Source organism: Tachysurus vachellii, chromosome 19 (assembly GCF_030014155.1).
Source record: "Tachysurus vachellii isolate PV-2020 chromosome 19, HZAU_Pvac_v1, whole genome shotgun sequence".
Classification (NCBI taxonomy): domain Eukaryota; kingdom Metazoa; phylum Chordata; class Actinopteri; order Siluriformes; family Bagridae; genus Tachysurus; species Tachysurus vachellii.
In genome coordinates, this window is record NC_083478.1 from 3,632,501 (window position 1) to 3,652,030 (window position 19,530).

At 42.3% G+C, this 19,530-nt stretch overlaps 1 protein-coding gene across 2 annotated transcripts in view; it reads left to right on the top strand.

Moving 5' to 3' along the window:
* Window positions 1–18,409, top strand: part of ankrd52a (ankyrin repeat domain 52a) — an 18,670-nt gene extending 261 nt beyond the window's left edge. Inside the window, exons 2-28 of one of the 2 annotated variants that reach the window (XM_060894687.1) lie at window positions 3,227–3,310; window positions 4,365–4,443; window positions 4,536–4,606; window positions 4,711–4,911; window positions 5,846–5,933; window positions 6,081–6,223; window positions 6,941–7,153; window positions 7,244–7,322; window positions 7,463–7,577; window positions 7,679–7,761; window positions 8,808–8,925; window positions 9,018–9,086; window positions 9,180–9,320; window positions 9,605–9,655; window positions 10,870–10,981; window positions 11,310–11,381; window positions 11,931–12,132; window positions 12,302–12,389; window positions 12,549–12,666; window positions 13,095–13,314; window positions 13,434–13,524; window positions 14,355–14,441; window positions 15,726–15,871; window positions 15,973–16,055; window positions 16,163–16,245; window positions 16,617–16,708; window positions 17,543–18,409. In XM_060894687.1, the coding sequence (XP_060750670.1) occupies window positions 3,227–3,310; window positions 4,365–4,443; window positions 4,536–4,606; window positions 4,711–4,911; window positions 5,846–5,933; window positions 6,081–6,223; window positions 6,941–7,153; window positions 7,244–7,322; window positions 7,463–7,577; window positions 7,679–7,761; window positions 8,808–8,925; window positions 9,018–9,086; window positions 9,180–9,320; window positions 9,605–9,655; window positions 10,870–10,981; window positions 11,310–11,381; window positions 11,931–12,132; window positions 12,302–12,389; window positions 12,549–12,666; window positions 13,095–13,314; window positions 13,434–13,524; window positions 14,355–14,441; window positions 15,726–15,871; window positions 15,973–16,055; window positions 16,163–16,245; window positions 16,617–16,708; window positions 17,543–17,793 (3,180 nt within the window). In that variant the 3' untranslated portion in view covers window positions 17,794–18,409. The remainder of the gene's footprint in view (window positions 1–3,226; window positions 3,311–4,364; window positions 4,444–4,535; window positions 4,607–4,710; window positions 4,912–5,845; window positions 5,934–6,080; window positions 6,224–6,940; window positions 7,154–7,243; window positions 7,323–7,462; window positions 7,578–7,678; window positions 7,762–8,807; window positions 8,926–9,017; window positions 9,087–9,179; window positions 9,321–9,604; window positions 9,656–10,869; window positions 10,982–11,309; window positions 11,382–11,930; window positions 12,133–12,301; window positions 12,390–12,548; window positions 12,667–13,094; window positions 13,315–13,433; window positions 13,525–14,354; window positions 14,442–15,725; window positions 15,872–15,972; window positions 16,056–16,162; window positions 16,246–16,616; window positions 16,709–17,542) is intronic. The other variant, XM_060894689.1, reaches the window with a different exon arrangement.
* Window positions 18,410–19,530: the final 1,121 nt, after the last annotated feature.

A 19,530-nucleotide genomic window follows, 5' to 3' on the forward strand; every position in this document is an offset into this window, starting at 1 on the left:
GATTGTTTACGCTTTACCGTTCCGGTTCCTGTAGCTTTCACTCGGCTTGGTTAAGTCGTTATATCCGTCTTATTTACAGACACATAGGATGTGATGTGTTTAAATAATTTAGTAGAATTTTCAGCGACGTTAAAATGTTTGTTGGGTTTGTTGAGCGCGGACGTTAGCCGGTTGCTACCTTTGCTAACCTGAACCCAACCCGACGTATTGGGCATTTTCTTTCTGCTTGAATTTGTTTTAGCAAGTAAAATAAATATTTATTTATTTATTTTTCAATTAATGTTTTGTGTGCATTAAGAATAACAATAATAATTTGTTTTAGGATGTATGAATATAAATTCGTGTTATTCACTGGGCGTGTTGTGTGTGTGTGTATATATTATAGTATTACTGTTATGTAACTGCTGTCATAATCTAGCTTCGTTCATCTGAACTGATTCAGAATTATTCCACCTAGTGCTGTTTAATCTCCATCGTTTTCTTGTATAACAGCAGCTGTGACAGAATTTTAAATCACACGTCTATATGTTAATAACTCTGGTTATAACGCGTTATACTTTTCCATAGTAACAGCTCGTTCACTTGGACTTCCTACACAGCAAGAGCTCTAAAATTTTACATAACCAAACCATTTATTTATCATTTTATTGAGCTTGAGTACACAGTTCAGTACTACACCACTAGTCAGTACACAGTTCAGTACTACACCACTAGTCGTTACTACACCACTAGTCGTTACACAGTTCAGTACTACACCACTAGTCGGTACACAGTTCAGTACTACACCACTAGTCGGTACACAGTTCAGTACTACACCACTAGTCGGTACACAGTTCAGTACTACACCACTAGTCGGTACACAGTTCAGTACTACACCACTAGTCGTTACACAGTTCAGTACTACACCACTAGTCAGTACACAGTTCAGTACTACACCACTAGTCGGTACACAGTTCAGTACTACACCACTAGTCGTTACTACACCACTAGTCGTTACACAGTTCAGTACTACACCACTAGTCAGTACACAGTTCAGTACTACACCACTAGTCGGTACACAGTTCAGTACTACACCACTAGTCGTTACACAGTTCAGTACTACACCACTAGTCGTTACACAGTTCAGTACTACACCACTAGTCGTTACACAGTTCAGTACTACACCACTAGTCGTTACACAGTTCAGTACTACACCACTAGTCGTTACACAGTTCAGTACTACACCACTAGTCGTTACACAGTTCAGTACTACACCACTAGTCAGTACACAGTTCAGTACTACACCACTAGTCAGTACACAGTTCAGTACTACACCACTAGTCGGTACTACACCACTAGTCTCTACACAGTTCAGTACTACACCACTAGTCGGTACACAGTTCAGTGCTACACCACTAGTCAGTACACAGTTCAGTACTACACCACTAGTCGGTACACAGTTCAGTACTACACCACTAGTCGTTACTACACCACTAGTCGTTACACAGTTCAGTACTACACCACTAGTCAGTACACAGTTCAGTACTACACCACTAGTCGGTACACAGTTCAGTACTACACCACTAGTCGTTACACAGTTCAGTACTACACCACTAGTCGTTACACAGTTCAGTACTACACCACTAGTCAGTACACAGTTCAGTACTACACCACTAGTCGTTACACAGTTCAGTACTACACCACTAGTCGTTACACAGTTCAGTACTACACCACTAGTCAGTACACAGATCAGTACTACACCACTAGTCAGTACACAGTTCAGTACTACACCACTAGTCAGTACACAGTTCAGTACTACACCACTAGTCGGTACTACACCACTAGTCTCTACACAGTTCAGTACTACACCACTAGTCGGTACACAGTTCAGTGCTACACCACTAGTCTGTACACAGTTCAGTGCTACACCACTAGTCAGTACACAGTTCAGTACTACACCACTAGTCGGTACACAGTTCAGTACTACACCACTAGTCTGTACACAGTTCAGTACTACACCACTAGTCGTTACTACACCACTAGTCGGTACACAGTTCAGTACTACACCACTAGTCGTTACACAGTTCAGTACTACACCACTAGTCGGTACACAGTTCAGTACTACACCACTAGTCGGTACACAGTTCAGTACTACACCACTAGTCGGTACACAGTTCAGTACTACACCACTAGTCGGTACACAGTTCAGTACTACACCACTAGTCGGTACACAGTTCAGTACTACACCACTAATCGGTACTACACCACTAGTCGGTACACAGTTCAGTACTACACCACTAGTCGATACACAGTTCAGTACTACACCACTAGTCGGTACTACACCACTAGTCTGTACAAAGTTCAGTACTACACCACTAGTCGGTACACAGTTCAGTACTACACCACTAGTCGGTACACAGTTCAGTACTACACCACTAGTCAGTACACAGTTCAGTACTACACCACTAGTCAGTACACAGTTCAGTACTACACCACTAGTCGGTACACAGTTCAGTACTACACCACTAGTCGGTACTACACCACTAGTCGGTACACAGTTCAGTACTACACCACTAGTCGGTACACAGTTCAGTACTACACCACTAGTCGGTACACAGTTCAGTACTACACCACTAGTCGGTACACAGTTCAGTACTACACCACTAGTTGGTACTACAGCATTCATTAGTACACAGTTCAGTACTGCTCCACTAGTCGGTACTACACCATTCAGTACTGCACTACAACTCTGTACTGTGTAATTTAACGCTGCCCTTCTCAGTACTACACAATTCAGTAGCTCACTGCTGCTCAGCACTTCACCGCTATTCAGTAGTACTACATAAATACTGCTCCTCAGTACTACACTACTGTTGTACTGTTATTTAACAAAAGGTTAAAAACTGTAAATTATTCTTTCTGGTTTCTCAGTAATATGGCAAGCTGTGTTGTGGGGAGGAGGCAGTTATAACTATAACACAAACGGTAACTATAGCGATAAAAGGAAGTAAACTCCAGACGTTACGCAGCTTTATTTGTAACTATACATGGATAGTCACTTTGGCACATGCTGTTATTGGAAAAAAATCATCTCCTAGTTGGAAACAGCGCAGCACATGATTTATGACCTTGAATCAGGGCATGTACTGTGTTCAGCATCATGCGTTCTGTGAATGTTTTGCATCGTGTGTATTTATGCAGCGTAAATCATTGTATTTCTAACCATTTCTTTCTTTGTGTCCCTCAGCCACCTCTGGTCCAGGCCATATTTAATCGGAATGCAGATGAAGTTCAGTTATATTTGCACAAGAAAGATGAAGTCAATGCACTGGTTTGTTTTCTCTTTTTGTTTCAGAATGAAAGCTGAGATACGTTGATGAATATTTTGAATGTGATTTGAAGCTGACGTTTGTAGCTGATTCTAAACTAACATTGGAATGCCGAGTGAGCGACACCTGACCGTATAAAAAGAGGAAAACTGTGCAACATTTCACACAACCATGTCGTCTATAAAAATGATACAGCAGTAAAATCAGAAAACATCAAAACCTCCGTGAACGCAGTCTAATTCTAATGCTTTGTGTTTTCGTACCATGGAATACTTGCAATATGCTAATGAGGACTTTAACAGACTTTAACTGACCTTCTCAGAGCTTTTAAATTGACACACATTCACAAATTGGAGTTAATGCACTGTATAGCTAAACATTTGCGTACACCCGACCATCCTGTTCCAGAGTTAGTCCCTCCTTTTTGTTCTAATAACCTCCGCTGTGCTGGGAAAGCTTTAGTGAGGTCACTCGAGGATTCATCTCCGAGGTGTTCAGTGGGGTTGAGTCGGAGTTAGGACTCTGTGTTCTTCCACTCCAATCATAACACACCACGTTGTCATAGAGATGCACAGGGGAGTTTCATGCTGGAACGTTGTTTATGCCTCTTGGTTTCAGCGAAGGGAAATTGTAAAGCTACAGCATACAAGATGTTCTAGACAAATTGGTATTCTTCTAGTCATTTGGGGACGAACCAAATATAGGTACGATGGTCAGGAGTCAACATACTTTTGTTTATACAGTGCACGTTCCAAGTCATCATCTTTGCCGTATCTTTGTAGTCACACAGTTTTATCTACATCAAAAAGGAACAGAGAATGTTAAAGCTTGATTGCGTTCAAGTGTTAGGATACTCCTTTATTAATTTGCTGAAACTGCCTCAGGGTTAGTCAGTGCCAGTCATGCTCAGCAGAATCTTCACAGTCAAGTCAAGAAGCTTTTATTCTCATTTCAACCACTTCACAGTGAAGCGAAGAAGGTTAAAAGGAGACACAGAAGGTGTTTTCCTTCATGAAGATAAGGTTGTGTGTGTGTGTGTGTGTGTGTGTTTTTAAGGACCAGGAGCGACGCACACCTCTGCATGCTGCCGCTTGGTTGGGGGACGTCCATATCATGGACCTCCTCATCACAGCAGGTGATTATTCGACTAATATTTCTACAAGCTGGTCCGTGTTCATTAATATATCATTCCAATATCATCCTGCTCATTGTATTTTTATTCCTTAGGTGCAAATGTCAACGCAAAGGACCACATGTGGCTGACACCGTTACACCGAGCAGCAGCCTCCAGGAACGAGGTGAGTCATTTTAAATCAACATCGTCAACAGATTAATGTGTAATTGTTTACTGAACAAAACTCGTACTCTTATTGTTATCCATTTTATCCACTTGTTAACCCAGAGGGCGGTGGTGCTGCTGTTGCGAAAAGGGGCCGACGTGACGGCGAGGGATAAGTTCTGGCAGACGGCGCTGCACATCGCTTCAGCAAACCGAGCCATGCGCTGCACCGAAGCCCTGCTCTCCCACATCAGCAGCGTGAACATGGCCGACCGCACGGGCAGATCCGCCCTTCACCACGCTGCCCAGAGCGGCTGCCAGGAGGTCAGACACCTGCTTCCGTATCCACCGCTTCTATACTAACTCAACGTGTCCGTGATAATGGCTTGAAGTGGGTCGCATTGCACCTTTCACACAGATGCCAAATCAGAACACATTCACAGAGAATGTGGCTGCGTCCCAAACCGCATAATGCACACTGAAGCAGAATACTTAAATAGATCACACAGGCACACTATTAGAATGGTGGCTGGAACTCAGAGGATATGAATAAGTTAATTTAGGTATTTTAATATTCTTATGAGAATATGATCAATATATTACACGATACTGTGATTGTCAAATTTACTGACTATTACTAACACAAGCAAAAGCTCGTTCCACAAAGCAGTCACCTAACGTTTAACCTGCCTGCTAGTTCAAATCCTATGTTCTGGTTGAGGAGAAAAGGTTGCTCTGCTATTCTAGAATCTCACAGCATGTTGCAGGCCCTGGACAATGAGGCAGATTTAGACAATTTCCCCACTCAAAGCTACATGCAGACGTTGCCTAGCTACCGACTCTGCATAGCTAAACTACAGCGTTGAGTCAGCATGTCAATCAAACTGCGCTGTACCATACCGTCGAGAACCACATCCGACAGTAGAACGGGACAAAGAAAGGGAGAATTATACGGATTACACGTTTCTTAGACGCTGCGCAAAAAAAGAATTGCTGCAAATTCCAGATGTTTCTAGTAATATTGTAAGTAATTTGCAAGCTCTTGAAATCAAACATCTCTAGTAGGTAATAGTATTAAAATTATGCTTCATTATTAATGCTGTTGTATTAAATGTGCTGGAGGTTACACTGTGATTCTGGTGGTATGTTTCGTGCAGTAGATGTAGTTATAAATAGTGTAAACGTGAACAGACGAAGAGGAAAGAGCCACACCCTGTGCAGCAGGTAGCAGCGAATGATGACTTGTTTTTTTTTAAAGATGGTTAAATTGCTGCTGAACCGAGGGGCCAATCTGAGTGCCAGCGATAAGAAGGAGAGGCAGCCGATCCACTGGGCGGCTTACCTCGGTGAGTCATTTCTCAGATGAATCGCTCGGTTTATATGGACTGTCTCATAGTTTGAGTCTTACTGTAAGATCGTAGCGGCCTCCCTTGAGGCTCGACATCTCATACACACACGCAGCATTTTTAACTGTGTTTATATTTGTGCTCCAGGTCATCTGGAGGTGGTAAAGTTGCTGGTGTCTCAAGGATCAGATAAGAGCTGTAAGGACAAGCGCGGTTACACTCCTCTGCACGCCGCTGCCGCCAGCGGACACGTCGACGTGGTCAAGTACCTGTTGCGCAACGGAGCAGAGGTCAGCAAAACGATCTTAACACACGCGCTCATCTTAACACGCACTGGATTTACTGCTCGTTAATAAAAAGGAAACAAAACCTTTGACTAAGTGAGCATGACCTGTAGCGAATAGCATTTTATTTGGACATGCTAGAATAGCCACGGTCTCTAACGTAACATAAGTCGACTTACTCATGAGGGATCGTGCTTAATTTCATTGTAACTGAATATTTTCAGGCTGGAACCTCCGAGTGTTTTTTTTTTTTTTTTTTTTTTAAGAACGGCTGGACGTTTGTAACGTGCTGACGTGTGTGTTTACGGTGTAACTCTGTAATGTAAATTGAGGCCTAGTGTTGAGTACAAATCACATGGTTGGAGACTTTATGATGGAAGAATGTGTTGAATAAGAAACCCGCTGAGTCACTGAGTTCTGCAGAAACGAGAGAAGGAGAGATGAACAGACAAATGCTTTAGTAACTCTGATCACCACAACTGTGGCGAGGAGCAAAACATGTCACTGTACTGTTTGGTGTCTGTGGCACTGGATGCATTTGTTAGCCTACTTGGAATTCTGTCTTTTTCATTTTTCCAAGTACATTGAAACATTGCATGACTTAAACACGTTGTTAAACGATATCTAGATCCGGTGATGTAGTCTGGACTGTTTTTAATGTGACTTTCTGTGAAAGAAAGATGTTGTGATTTTGTTCGCGTGTGTGTGTGTTTATCCACCCAGATTGATGAGCCTAACGCTTTTGGAAACACCGCTCTACATGTAGCCTGTTATATGGGGCAGGAAGCAGTCGCTAATGAGCTAGTTAACCGTGGTGCTAACGTTAACCAGCCCAACCAGCGAGGCTTCAGCCCCCTGCACCTGGCTGCCGTGTCCACCAACGGTGCCCTCTGTCTAGAGCTGCTGGTCAACAATGGGGCTGATGTCAACATGCAGGTCAGCAGCACTCCCTTAACACCGTGCACAGGTGTATAAACCACTTCCTGTCCTTGTGTCGATCTAATTCTGATTCATTCCTTTGTTAAGAGCAAAGAAGGCAAGAGCCCCCTCCACATGGCAGCCATCCACGGACGCTTCACTCGCTCCCAGATCCTCATTCAGAACGGTGCAGTAGCCTTTCTTTTCTTTCACACAAACTGGGTGTTAGGCTTCATCTTATGCTTTGTCTCTCTCTCTCTCTCTCTCTCTCTCTCTCTCTCTCTCTCTCTCTCTCTCTCTCTCTCTCTCTCTCTCTCTCTCTCTCAGGTGGGGAGATAGACTGTGTGGACAGATATGGCAATACTCCTCTTCATGTTGCTGCTATGTATGGCCATGAGCTGCTCATCAGCACCTTAATGACAAACGGTGCTGATACAGCCAGGTGTGTGTGTGTGTGTGTGTGAATAGTCACATAAAGCAAAGTGTGCTCTTGAAGTGTGCACAAAAAAGGCTTTCCATAAAGTGTAACCTTCTTTTTCACAGGCAAGGGATTCACGGGATGTTCCCACTGCACTTAGCCGTGCTCTACGGGTTCTCTGACTGTTGTCGCAAGCTGCTCTCCTCAGGTACTTCTACATCACACACGCTATGCTAATTGGGTTGGTTCAGCGGTAGTTTTTCAGAACCTACTCATTGTTCACTACACACACTACACATTACACACACACACACCTACACAGGTGATGAGTGATTAAATGTTTAAGATTATCATGGGTGTGGAGTTTATTGTAACCATCAGAGGAACTGATTGAGGTATAAGGGCACAGAGAAAAGGGGAGATGTCTGAGCTCCGTTCAAGGACATTTTAAGGCTATATTGTTGAATTGTTAGTCTAGATTACGATGCTGTGAGATTTTCAAACTACTCCACATCTCTGTCCACCTAAAATATTCTTAATGGTCTAATATGGAAAATTCAATGTGATGCACTGCTAAAAACAATCCACATTTTTTTCTTTTTCCTTCTCTTTCTTTCTTTTTCCTTTTCTTTTCTTTTTTCTCTTTTTTCCTTCTGTCTTTCTTTCTTTTTTCCTGTTTTTTCCTTTTCCTCTTTTCCTTTTCTTTTTTATTTCTTTTCTTTCTTTTTCCTTTTCTTTTTTATTTCTTTTCTTTCTTTTTCCTTTTCTTTTTTATTTCTTTTCTTTCTTTTTCCTTTTCTTTTTTATTTCTTTTCTTTCTTTTTCCTTTTCTTTTTTATTTCTTTTCTTTCTTTTTCCTTTTCTTTTTTATTTCTTTTCTTTTTTTTTCTCTTTTTTCCTTCTGTCTTTCTTTTTGTTTCTTTCTTTTTTTTTCCTTTTCCTCTTTTCCTTTTCCTTTTCATTTTTTCTTTCTTTTTTCCTTTTCTTTCTTTCTTTTTTCCTTTTTCTCTTCTTTCTTTTTTCTTTTTTCCTTTTCTTTTTTTCCTCTTTTCTTTTCTTTCTATCTTTATTTCTTTCTTTTTCCTTCTCTTTTTTCCTTTTCTTTATTTCTCTTCTTTTTTCCCTTTCTTTCTATCTTTCTTTTTTATTTCTCTTCTTTCTTTCTTTCTTTCTTTCTTTCTTTCTTTCTTTTTCTTTCTTTTTTCCCCTTTCCTTTATTTCTCTCTCTGTGTGTGTGTGTGTGTGTGTGAGCAGGTCAGCTGTACAGCATCGTGTTGTCGATGAGTAAAGAGCACGTGCTCTCGGCTGGCTTCGACATCAACACTCCAGACGAGTTCGGGAGAACCTGCTTACACGCTGCTGCCTCTGGAGGGTCAGAGAGCGACACCATGCACTCCTACAGCACACTGAGCATTAAGATTCGTGTTCAGTGATTCATTTGTCCATGTTTTTTCCCCCTTGCAGAAACACTGAATGTCTGAACCTGCTGCTGAGCAGTGGTGCTGACATGAATAAGAAGGACAAGTTTGGGAGGTAAGCGCTAATTATCTTCTATATAAAAGAGCATGTATCTACGAAGTGTGTGTGTGTGTGTGTGTGTGTGTAATGTGTGTGTTTTCGGTGCAGGACCCCTTTGCACTATGCGGCTGCTAACAGGAGGTATCAGTGTGTGGTGATTCTAGTGGGAGCAGGAGCCGAGGTCAACGAGCCTGACCGAACGGGCTGCACACCTTTACACTACTCAGCTGCTTCCACTGCTTTCTGCAGGTAACATACACACACACACGCACACACTACACACACACACACACACAATAAACTGGATAATGTAGAAGGTGCAAACGTTCATGTATTCTTAAATACTTTGTCTCTCTCATCCTCTTCCTGTCTTTCTTGCTCTTTCTTTTTGACCCTCGTTCTTGCTATCCTCCTCTCCCCACTCACGGTTTCTTTTGCTCTCACTCTCTCTCACACACACACACACACACACGTTCGCTTGCGCTCTCTCTCTCTTTCTCTTTCTCTCTCTCTCTCTCTCTCTCTCTCTTCAGAGTGGATAGAGGCCAGCAGATTCCAGAGGATGGAGAGAAGGAATCATTCATGTATGCTTTTCTTGTCAAACTTTTAATTAAGCGTTTACATGAAAGATGTTTGAGCGGCTGAAGTTTTGTAAAATCACATGAAAATTAGGGATGTCACATTCGAATATTTGAGCTCACAAAAAAACGAATATTCGAATATTCGTTTATTTAAATTAAGTTTAATGAGACAGACGTTATTTTTCAGTAACATTTATTGTTTCCGTCATTTTTGAACAAGCTTATACACAATAAGCTTAAACATTCCGCTACATCGTGTTTTGTAGCTGAAAACCTTTAACAATGTGTGCAAACAAACAAAAAAGTACAGAGCAAAAGCAAAAAAAAATAAAAAAAAAATAAATAAAGCCGGCTGCAGCAATTAGGCTATTGTACAGAACGTAGCCTAGGCTACATTCAACTTTGAACTTTTTAAACTGTCAGCAAATCTTTTTTGCTTTCTTTCTATTATTTTACATGTTCTTGTTAAGGAACACAAGCATGTCAACATGATCGGAGGAAAGTCGGCTCCTTAGTCTGTTAACAATAAGGCCGGCTGCGGAGAAAACGCGCTCTGACGGCACAGAAGTTGCCGGGACACACAAGTAACGGTGTGCTAAGCGACTAAGTTTTGTGAAGCGCTTCGTGTTTTCGTTCCACCACTGAATGGGATCCTCATCTGGTGGAATACACGGCTCCAGCAAGAACTGTTCCCACTCGTCTCGGCTGGATTCTCTGTAACCATCGCCAAAGAACTGGCTCAGCCTTTTGCCGCATCCTCTTCATCGTTGGTGGCGGCGGCTGCATCCGCGCCAAAAATATAGCGAAATTCGAATAACGTTTTTATTTATCGAATAATTACAGCAGACCGATTATTCGAATGTTCGACTATCCGTGCACACCCCTAATGAAAATAAGCCGCGAACGGAGCGATTGGTTCGAAACAAAATATATTTAAAATGACTTTTGACGATGAATGTAGCAGCTGCATCGGAGCTGCAGTCCTAATGCACTTGCAAACAAATTCTGATCGAAGTGACACTTTGCATGTAGTTTAGAGCATTAAAAACTCTTTTGATTGCTGTGTGACTCGGTGCCGTCTAGACGCTTGAGGATTTGACCTTGCGTGGGGGAAAATGTGTCTAACTCTTCACCTGTTTTAGTGCAAAATTGTAGGAGTGTAAAAGTGTCAAACATTTGTGTTGTGTACATTCATGCTCTTGTGTTTGGGTGTTAAGGTGTGTGGAGTACTTGCTGGATAACGGAGCAGACCCATGCCTGTGCAATTCTAAAGGATACAATGCTGTGCACTACGCAGCTGCCCACGGCAACAAGCAGAGCCTCGAGCTGGTGAGAACACACACACACACACACACACACACACACACACACACACACACACACACACACACACACACACACACACACACACACACGGTTTTCACTCTTCTCTTGGTGAGTGTTATATTGGAGTGCATTAACACTACCCATAACCCTAGCCCTTGCTTTCAAATAGGCACCTAATTATACAGTTATAATACAAATATATTGTTTATTTATTCAATTTTTCTCTGTGGATTTGAATAAATTCTAAAAAAAAAAAAAAAATCTCAGAGAAGGATTATTGAAGTTTAAGTTTGCAGGATTCGTTATTCTTATTATTTTCTGCTGTTTCCAGCTTTTGGTGATGTCCTACAATATATCTGGAGACGCAGAAAGCACCGGACCTGTCAGTCCTTCACACTTAGCCGTATGTTGTTTGTTTTCTTAGCCATTCTTTACTCACTCTCATTCATTTTCTACCGCTTATCCGAACTACCTCGGGTCACGGGGAGCCATCTCAGGCGTCATCGGGCATCAAGGCAGGATACACCCTGGACGGAGTGCCAACCCATCGCAGGGCACACACACACACTCTTATTCACTCACGCACTCACACACTAGGGACAATTTTCCAGAGATGCCAATCAACCTACCATGCATGTCTTTGGACCGGGGGAGGAAACCGGAGTACCCGGAGGAAACCCCCGAGGCACAAGGAGAACATGCAAACTCCACACACACAAGGTGGAGGCGGGAATCGAACCCCCAACCCTGGAGGTGTGAGGCGAACGTGCTAACCACTAAGCCACCGTGCCCCCGGCCATTCTTTAACCTTTTTATAAAAAGAAGATTAATAAAATCGTGCACTCACTCGCTGTTGTTATTTGGTATAATTACAGTTATGTTCAAATACTATTTAAAGTCGAATTCTTTTTCATGCCTTCTAATAATCGTCGTCTCTCCTCGTATCTGAAAGGCGGAGGCAGGGCACTGGGAGTGTGTGAGCGTGTTGATCGAGTCAGGGGTGTGTGTGGACGTGTGCGACTCGGCAGGACGCTCCGTGCTATACGTGGCCTCTCAGAGAGGACACGCTCGCTGCGTAGAGCTGCTGCTCAGCCAGGCAACATCCTGCCTGCTCACCGAGCACCGCAAAAAGTGGAGTCCTCTCCACGTTGCAGGTAAACTCACTACAATCTGGTGTTATGCATTTAAATGAGCATTTTATTCTGGTTAAGACGGCGGAATAGCTTGATGTGGCGAACATGTTTGTGTGAACACACATTAATACAGATCAAGTTTATTGCAAAGACACTTCAACTCAGAGAGATTATTACGTGTGTGTGTTAGCTGCCAGCGGCCACACAGACTGTCTGCAGATGCTGCTGTCCAGCGACGAGGACTGTGACCTTCCGAACGTCTCCGACAGCGAAGGACAGTGAGTGAACTTACTCTCGTACACCACCTCAGCAGCTCGACTGCGTCTTATCCCAGTTTACAAAATGCGGATAAGCTCGGAGAAACGAAACGAGCAAACTACTTATTAGCATTTATTAGGCTGTTAGTGATGACGAGAGCTCGTCTGAATCCTCTGCAGAACTCCTCTGATGCTGGCTGTACTGGGAGGACACACTGACTGTGTCCTCTTGCTCCTGGAGCGAGGGGCGCGTCCTGATACGAGAGACCGGAAAGGAAGGACGGCACTTCACAGAGCGGTCAGTCTTACAGTCCTCCTGGACACCTTCCTGTTTGTTTATTTTTATTTATTTATTTTTTTTTGCTCAACAAAAAATGTGCATGTAGTATTCGGGACATCTTACCACTAGGTGGCAGTTTACACCCAAACACAACCCTACTGTGTCGGATTTGTCTAACTGCCTGGAGAAACCCTTTCCACGCACAGTCGACATTTTTTTGACCATATAATTCTACAAATTCTTTTCTAAACAGAAGCGTAGTTCTCGTTCTTGTGCATCCAAACCGCAAGCAGCGTTCTAGCACTTTCTAGAAATGACATTTAAAAGACAGTTTTCAGAGTGTGGTGTTTTCACACGTGTGTCGTGTGAAGTACAACACGAACCATCCTTTGATCCTTTTTGTCTTTGCTTCCGTTCTTCTAACCAGAGCCCTTTCCTCCTTGTAGGCACTGCTCGGCTGGGAGGACTGCGTGACGGCTCTGCTGTCCCACAACGCCACAGTCCTGACTAAAGACGTTCAGGGCGGTTCTGCACTCCACCTGGCTGCTTCTCGTGGCCACGCTGAGATCTTGTCCAGATTGTTGTCTGCTGCTGATCACACCAACCCACACCATCCTGTCACCGATTGCCACGGCTTCACCCCCACACACTGGGCAGCCTACCACGGTGAGGCTCTAACTCTACCTCCTAAATCTTCTCGCACTTTAAGATGATCTTGTCTTGTACTACTACGAATCTGAGTAAACCGTGAACTGACATGTTTCTTTAAAAATGCCCTGCGTCAGCAGGTCACGAAGACTGTTTGGAAGTTTTACTTGAAATTAAACCATGTAGTATCAAGGAGGGAAACCCCTTCACCCCACTGCACTGTGCTCTGTAAGTTCTCCACATTCACTCATTTTAAATACCAATTCATATCGATAGTGCTAGGGCTGGGCGATATGGCCGAAAACTGTATCACGATATCAGTGTTTCATGTCGGTCGATATCGATAATTATTGATATTTTTTATGACCCATTTAAAATAAGGACCAGGAGAAAAATATATTACATTTTAAACATTTTTATTTTAAACTTAACCTTCCTCTGATCGTAATCCCCTCAGTTATTAAGACAGAAATGTCACCAAGCAGGAAAACTCAAATAATTATAATGTAAACATAAATCTAAAGTCACAATGAACACTTAACAATTATCTCTTAACATTTAAGGTGCAAAATGTAAGAAATGCTTAATAAAGTGTAATAAAATAGTGCAAAGTGTTAAATATAAACATGGAGAAACCTGAGAATTTAGTGCAAGTTTAGTGCTAAGAAGTTCACTAGCTGTTCACCTTCTGGTGAATAAAGTGTTTTAAAATATGTGCAGTGTTTTGTAAACATAAATAAAACTGAGGTAGATACTGTTGCATGATTGGCTGTTAGCATGTCGCTCCCTACGTTGCTAGGTTACCAGAGAGTGAGTGCCTTTGTTAATGCAACCAAACTTGCTTCGCAACCTTTGTTTTCTTCCGACGAAGAATAAAAAATATCGAACGTTTTATCGAGCACATATTTTATTGATATCGCCCATGTGTCTATCGCGATACATATCGTTATCGTTTTATCGCCCGGCCCTAGAAAGTGCGTTCTGTTATCTGATCAGACGTCTCCGCTCGCACAACCGATGATGGTGTTTGTTTTTTGTTTTTTCCCCCCTCATGTTAGAATTAATGGCCATAGTGGTTCTGCAGAAATTCTCTTGAACTCCAGTTTTGGCACGTCACTGGTCCACACCAGGGATGCAAAGGGAAGGTCGGTAAATGTGTGATGTGATACGAATATTGCATGATAGCAAAGTTATATTAACGGCTTTATTTGTAAATCGAGTAAATGTCTTTTTATTTATTTGAACTTCAACGTGATAAAATGCCATTCTGCATGATCACAATTTATTTTAAGGTTGTAGCGATGATTATTTGATTACATTTTTAAATTGAATTAAAGGTGGGGTCTCCGTTGTTTGAGAAATGCTTCAGAAAACTGCGTCGGGCCGTCAAACAAAAATCAAAACTAACGTGTAGCCAATGAGCAGAAAGGGGCGTGTCTTGTCATTATGGGCGGAGAGAGTGTTCAGTGCGCATGTGTGACATTAGCAGAAAGCGGTTTTAACATTGACATGGAGGATAAAAACAAAGAAAGAAAGCGAAGAAAGACTTACGATAAGGTAAGAAGTAGGACGTGTTAATATAGGATCAGCTTTCCAGCGCTGGAGAGAACTGAAGGAGCAGGAAGTTGGTCACATTCACAGATTGGAGTTTCCTGAGTCAATAACTCCTGAGCTAAACGCTGTTACTACACAAATAACACCTCTTTTCTATCGTAGTAATGTAGAGACGCAGCTACAACCGTGTTTTGTGTAGTAACAGTGTTTAGCTCAGGAGTTATTGACTCGGGAAACTCCAATCTGTGAATATGTGACCGACTTTACTTAAGACGCCGAGGCGCTTTTTTCCTTCTCGATAGGTGAGTAACGTTGGTTTTGTTTTGTTACACAGAACTAATATATGCCTTTGTCCTTTACATGATTATACTTGTGTGTCATTTTTGCTTGTTTGTTTATCTGCAATCGTATTGTTCTTCCCTTCAGCTATGATAGACACATTTCTTTCCATTAGTTGCCTGGGTTATGTATGTATGTGTGGGCGGAGCTATCAATACAGGGGTGGGACCCGTTTGCGTTAGGGGCGTGTTTGTTTTGGTGATTTTAAATGTCAACATTGGCTTTCAAACAACGGAGACCGCACCTTTAATCTTAACTATTTTGTGTATATTATAGAACTTTTTTCCTTTTCTGCATCACCATGTAACTTTTTTTTTTTTTTGTAAACTTATTTGAAATTGATTTTTTTTTTAATATATTCTATATTCTAATACACATGTTATAGAATAGTCTTTAAACATTGTGAATTATATTTGTCTTATTGTCCACCTTCATTTGAAATGCTTTCAAATGTTTATAAGATCCCCTATTACTTGGAAATTTTAATTTGCTATCCCACCTAATCATGAGCTCTCTAACGGCTTGCTGCTGTGTAGAACTCCGCTCCACGCCGCCTCCGTAGCCGAGGACGTGTCCGGGCTGCTCCTGATTCTGCGAATGGGAGCCGACATCAATGCCGTAGACCACTCGGGACGCTCGGCACTCATGGTGGCTGCCGACAAGGGCAAGAGCGGCGCCGTGGGTAAGAGCTGCTCGAGACCACGGGTCTATTGTTTTTAATTGGTTCCTTCACTTCAATATTAAAGCAGTCATGTTAATTCTGTGTGTTTTGTTCGTGTCTAGCTCTGCTGCTGCACCGAGCCAAAGCGGATCTGTCTCTTCTGGATGTGAACAGAAACACTGCCCTGCATCTGGCCTGCAGCAAGGTACGATTCGCTCTCAGCTCTGTGTTTGAGAGAAGTGGTGACGGGACACAGTCGTCCTCACCACCTTCATTAAACGATGTGTGTGTCCATTTTTCTGCACCTTACAGGCTCATGAGATGTGCGCCATGCTGATCTTGAAAGAGATCCACAACCCGACTCTCATCAACGCAACCAACAGCATGCTTCAAATGTGAGTGGCTCTGTCTATTAAATATGGAAGTGTATCTCTCAGAATTTTTTAGCTAACTAGCCATCAACAAAGCAATGACACCACTCCAGGTTTGTTTCATGGGCACACTACACTGTTGATGGTGAGTGTGGCACTTATAGCTATTTCCCCATGAGGACAAAATATCACAATATAAAGACATGACGGATGGATTATTTTGAGTGATCGCAGGTTTCTCGCTGTAGCAACTTAATCATTGGACATCAGGATGAAAACTTAACGATTTAATGACCTAATACGTTTGGGAAGATTTGAAACAGAGTTTGAGTTGCTGTAGGTTTCCACTCGACAACTCGGCTTTGGTTTAATGTTCTACTCTTTCTGTCCTTTAGGCCTCTTCACATCGCAGCCAGGAACGGCCTGGCCACTGTGGTTCAGGCTTTGCTGAATCGTGGAGCCACGGTGTTGGCAGTCGATGAGGAGGGTACGCACCTAGTGTTTAAACCCAAAGGATCGTATTCAAAAAGATCTAATAATGATCTCAGGGCGCTCCTAATTTAGCTTTAAAACGTCTAACTAGGAATCTTATGTTAAGAGTGATTCAACAACTTTTATCTTAGAGAAGGGGGTGGGGCTTAACCCCGTTACTAGGTGACACATTCTTGTGAAGACTGTGGTTGGTTGTGTAATAATAAAAAAAAAATCGGAGTGCTTTTAAAAACCTGATCTATTATAAACCTTCGCTTTGTCTCTATGTTAAGATATTTGAGACTATATCGTGTAGGGATTACGTTAGTGACCGATTGTATTAGAGATGTTGTAAATGTAAGCATCTCCGGCACAGAGCAGAAATGTCAGAGACAAATTATATCGTTTTCTTAAATCACATCTCCCTTTCAAAGACGTTGGCGAATCTCTAAATGCCATAGCTGTAGAATATGACGTGACATAATGAGTCATATTCACATTCGCCACTAAAGGTATATGTGTATATATGTGTATGTATTTTTTTTATATATATATATATATATATTACACAGAGATGTTATCTCTAATCTGATTGGTCACAAAAACTAATCCCTACATGATCTAATCTGTATCATCTTATTAACTCTCTATCATTATTAAATATTGTATACAACACATTTCTTCTCCCTCTGTTAAGTCCCCTACTCTAGTTATGAGCTCTTTTAAGGGTGAATTGCTTTGTGAATAACTTCTCTTTAGTCGTAAGGAGAAATGCCTTAGACGTATTCTGTTCAGAAGTTTCCCTTTTCAGCATTCTGAGTATTGCTGTGTGTGTGATTCTATATTTCAGGTCACACCCCTGCCCTGGCATGCGCTCCCAACAAAGCTGTGGCCGACTGCCTCGCTCTCATCCTCTCGACCATGAAGCCTTCATCCTCCAGCGCCCCTTCGTCCTCTCCCTCCTCCCCCAGGCTGAACCTGCTCAAGCATTGTGGCATCACTGCCGCTTGCCCTCCTTTGCCCAACGGAGGCCTTCGCCACACCTACGGCAAAGATCGGCACGGTGCCACCTTCGGATTGGACGGCTGTCTGACCGAGTGAGCCGTTCCGCATCCTACAGCCCTTACGACATACAGCACACACACAATAACACGTCTGTGTGTATGGATGATCAGTTTGGTCTCTCTCTCTCTCTCTCTCTCTCTCTCTCTCTCTCTTTCTCTGAGTATGTCCTTCTTTCTCTCTTAATTCTTAGACACCTAGTCAAAAAGGATATGCAATTACAGCCACTTAACCCTCCTGCCCCCATCATCACTGCTTTTCTTTTTATCGCTATTAGAGGACGACCAGGAACGAACGTGTTTATTTATTTAATTACTCGCTAGTTCTTGTGTGTGTGTGGGGGGGGGAGTCGAAAATATTCCAAGCCATCTCGTGTGCTCGAGTTTCCATGAGTGCTAGCTAGTCGCTTTTTTTTTTTTTTTTTAAACTGTTGTTAATTTGAGCCCAGTTTACTAGGCAATGGTTAGTATTATGCAGCTGCTTATTCTTTTGTGTGAGTGTGTGTGTGTGTGTGTTTCTTATGAGAAGCTGTGGCCTTGCAGAGGAATTTCCAGCCTGCCCTGAGGAACAGTTTAAACGGGTTACTGTAAACTAGCATGAAGGTCTGGACCATATATTAGATGGTCTCTTATAGGGGTATGTGTGTGTGTGTGTGTGTGTGTGTGTGTGTGTGTGTGTGTAAGTGAGAGAGAGAGAGAGAGACTATTGTCGCGTGTCTTTAGCAGTCCAACCAGATTTCCATCCCATACTTGATTCTTGCTCTTTAAGCTTGTCCATTGTATGTCAGGTGCAATCAAATTCAGCACAAAACTAAGCAGAAAAAAATTCTTTCTTTGAGACAAGGGAAACCATACAACCTTAAGCCAAATGACCAATGACCTCTGGGTTTGAAAGGTCAAAAATGGTGCATGTTTACTGTAGGCATTTTTTTTTTTTGGGAGGGGAGGAAGGAATAAACTGGGGACATTGCAATAGGTTTACACAGAGCGTATTTGTTATTCCAGAATAAAGAGTAGCACCAGGGTACCATCAGTCATCCGATTATGACACGCAGGCCTCGATGAACTGAACAGGAACTCGAAAGCACAAGCATCAGAGTTGGACCTAGGACTTTAAAAACTGATCCTTGCTCCTAGGGACCACCTTTTATCTGGGAAAGAACACTCAATTTTTAGGGAGAAATTGGCGACGGGTGGCTGCTAGCTGGAATCTCCACGTAGTGCTTTCTCAGCAGACCATATCTTGCGTTGCGTTGAGCTGCTTTCGCAGTGCCTTTTTTTTTTTTTCTTCTCCCAAGCAGGTTTTCTTTTTAAACGTCACCATTCACAGCTTAAGTGGTGCTTCCTCTACAGACTTAACTTTTAGCCATATGATACGTTAATCGAGCCTTTTTGCCGAAGGATGACTCGGAACTCATTTGAACTGTCGCTTCAGTTCAGTGGTCTGTTTATTTATTTTTTTGTTTTTTCTCATAGGAAAAAGGAGTCGTTCTTAACCGAGCGGCTTTTTTTTTTTCCCCCCCCGACAGGGTGTATGGCTTTAACTTCTGCTATTCACAAGCTCAGATTTTCATGTAAGGTGTTTTTTTTTGGGGGGTTGTCGTTCTAACCAAAGTCATGTTCGTTTTGTAGCGTTCATAATTTGGCAAAAGAAAAAGAAGAAAACACCGGCTTGGTGATGAGACTTAAAATCTGTCGCCCCTCAGCTTTTTTTTTTTTTTTTTTTTTTTTACTCAATGCTTCCTTATTGCCAAAGGTTGATTAACTGTTCAGTGTA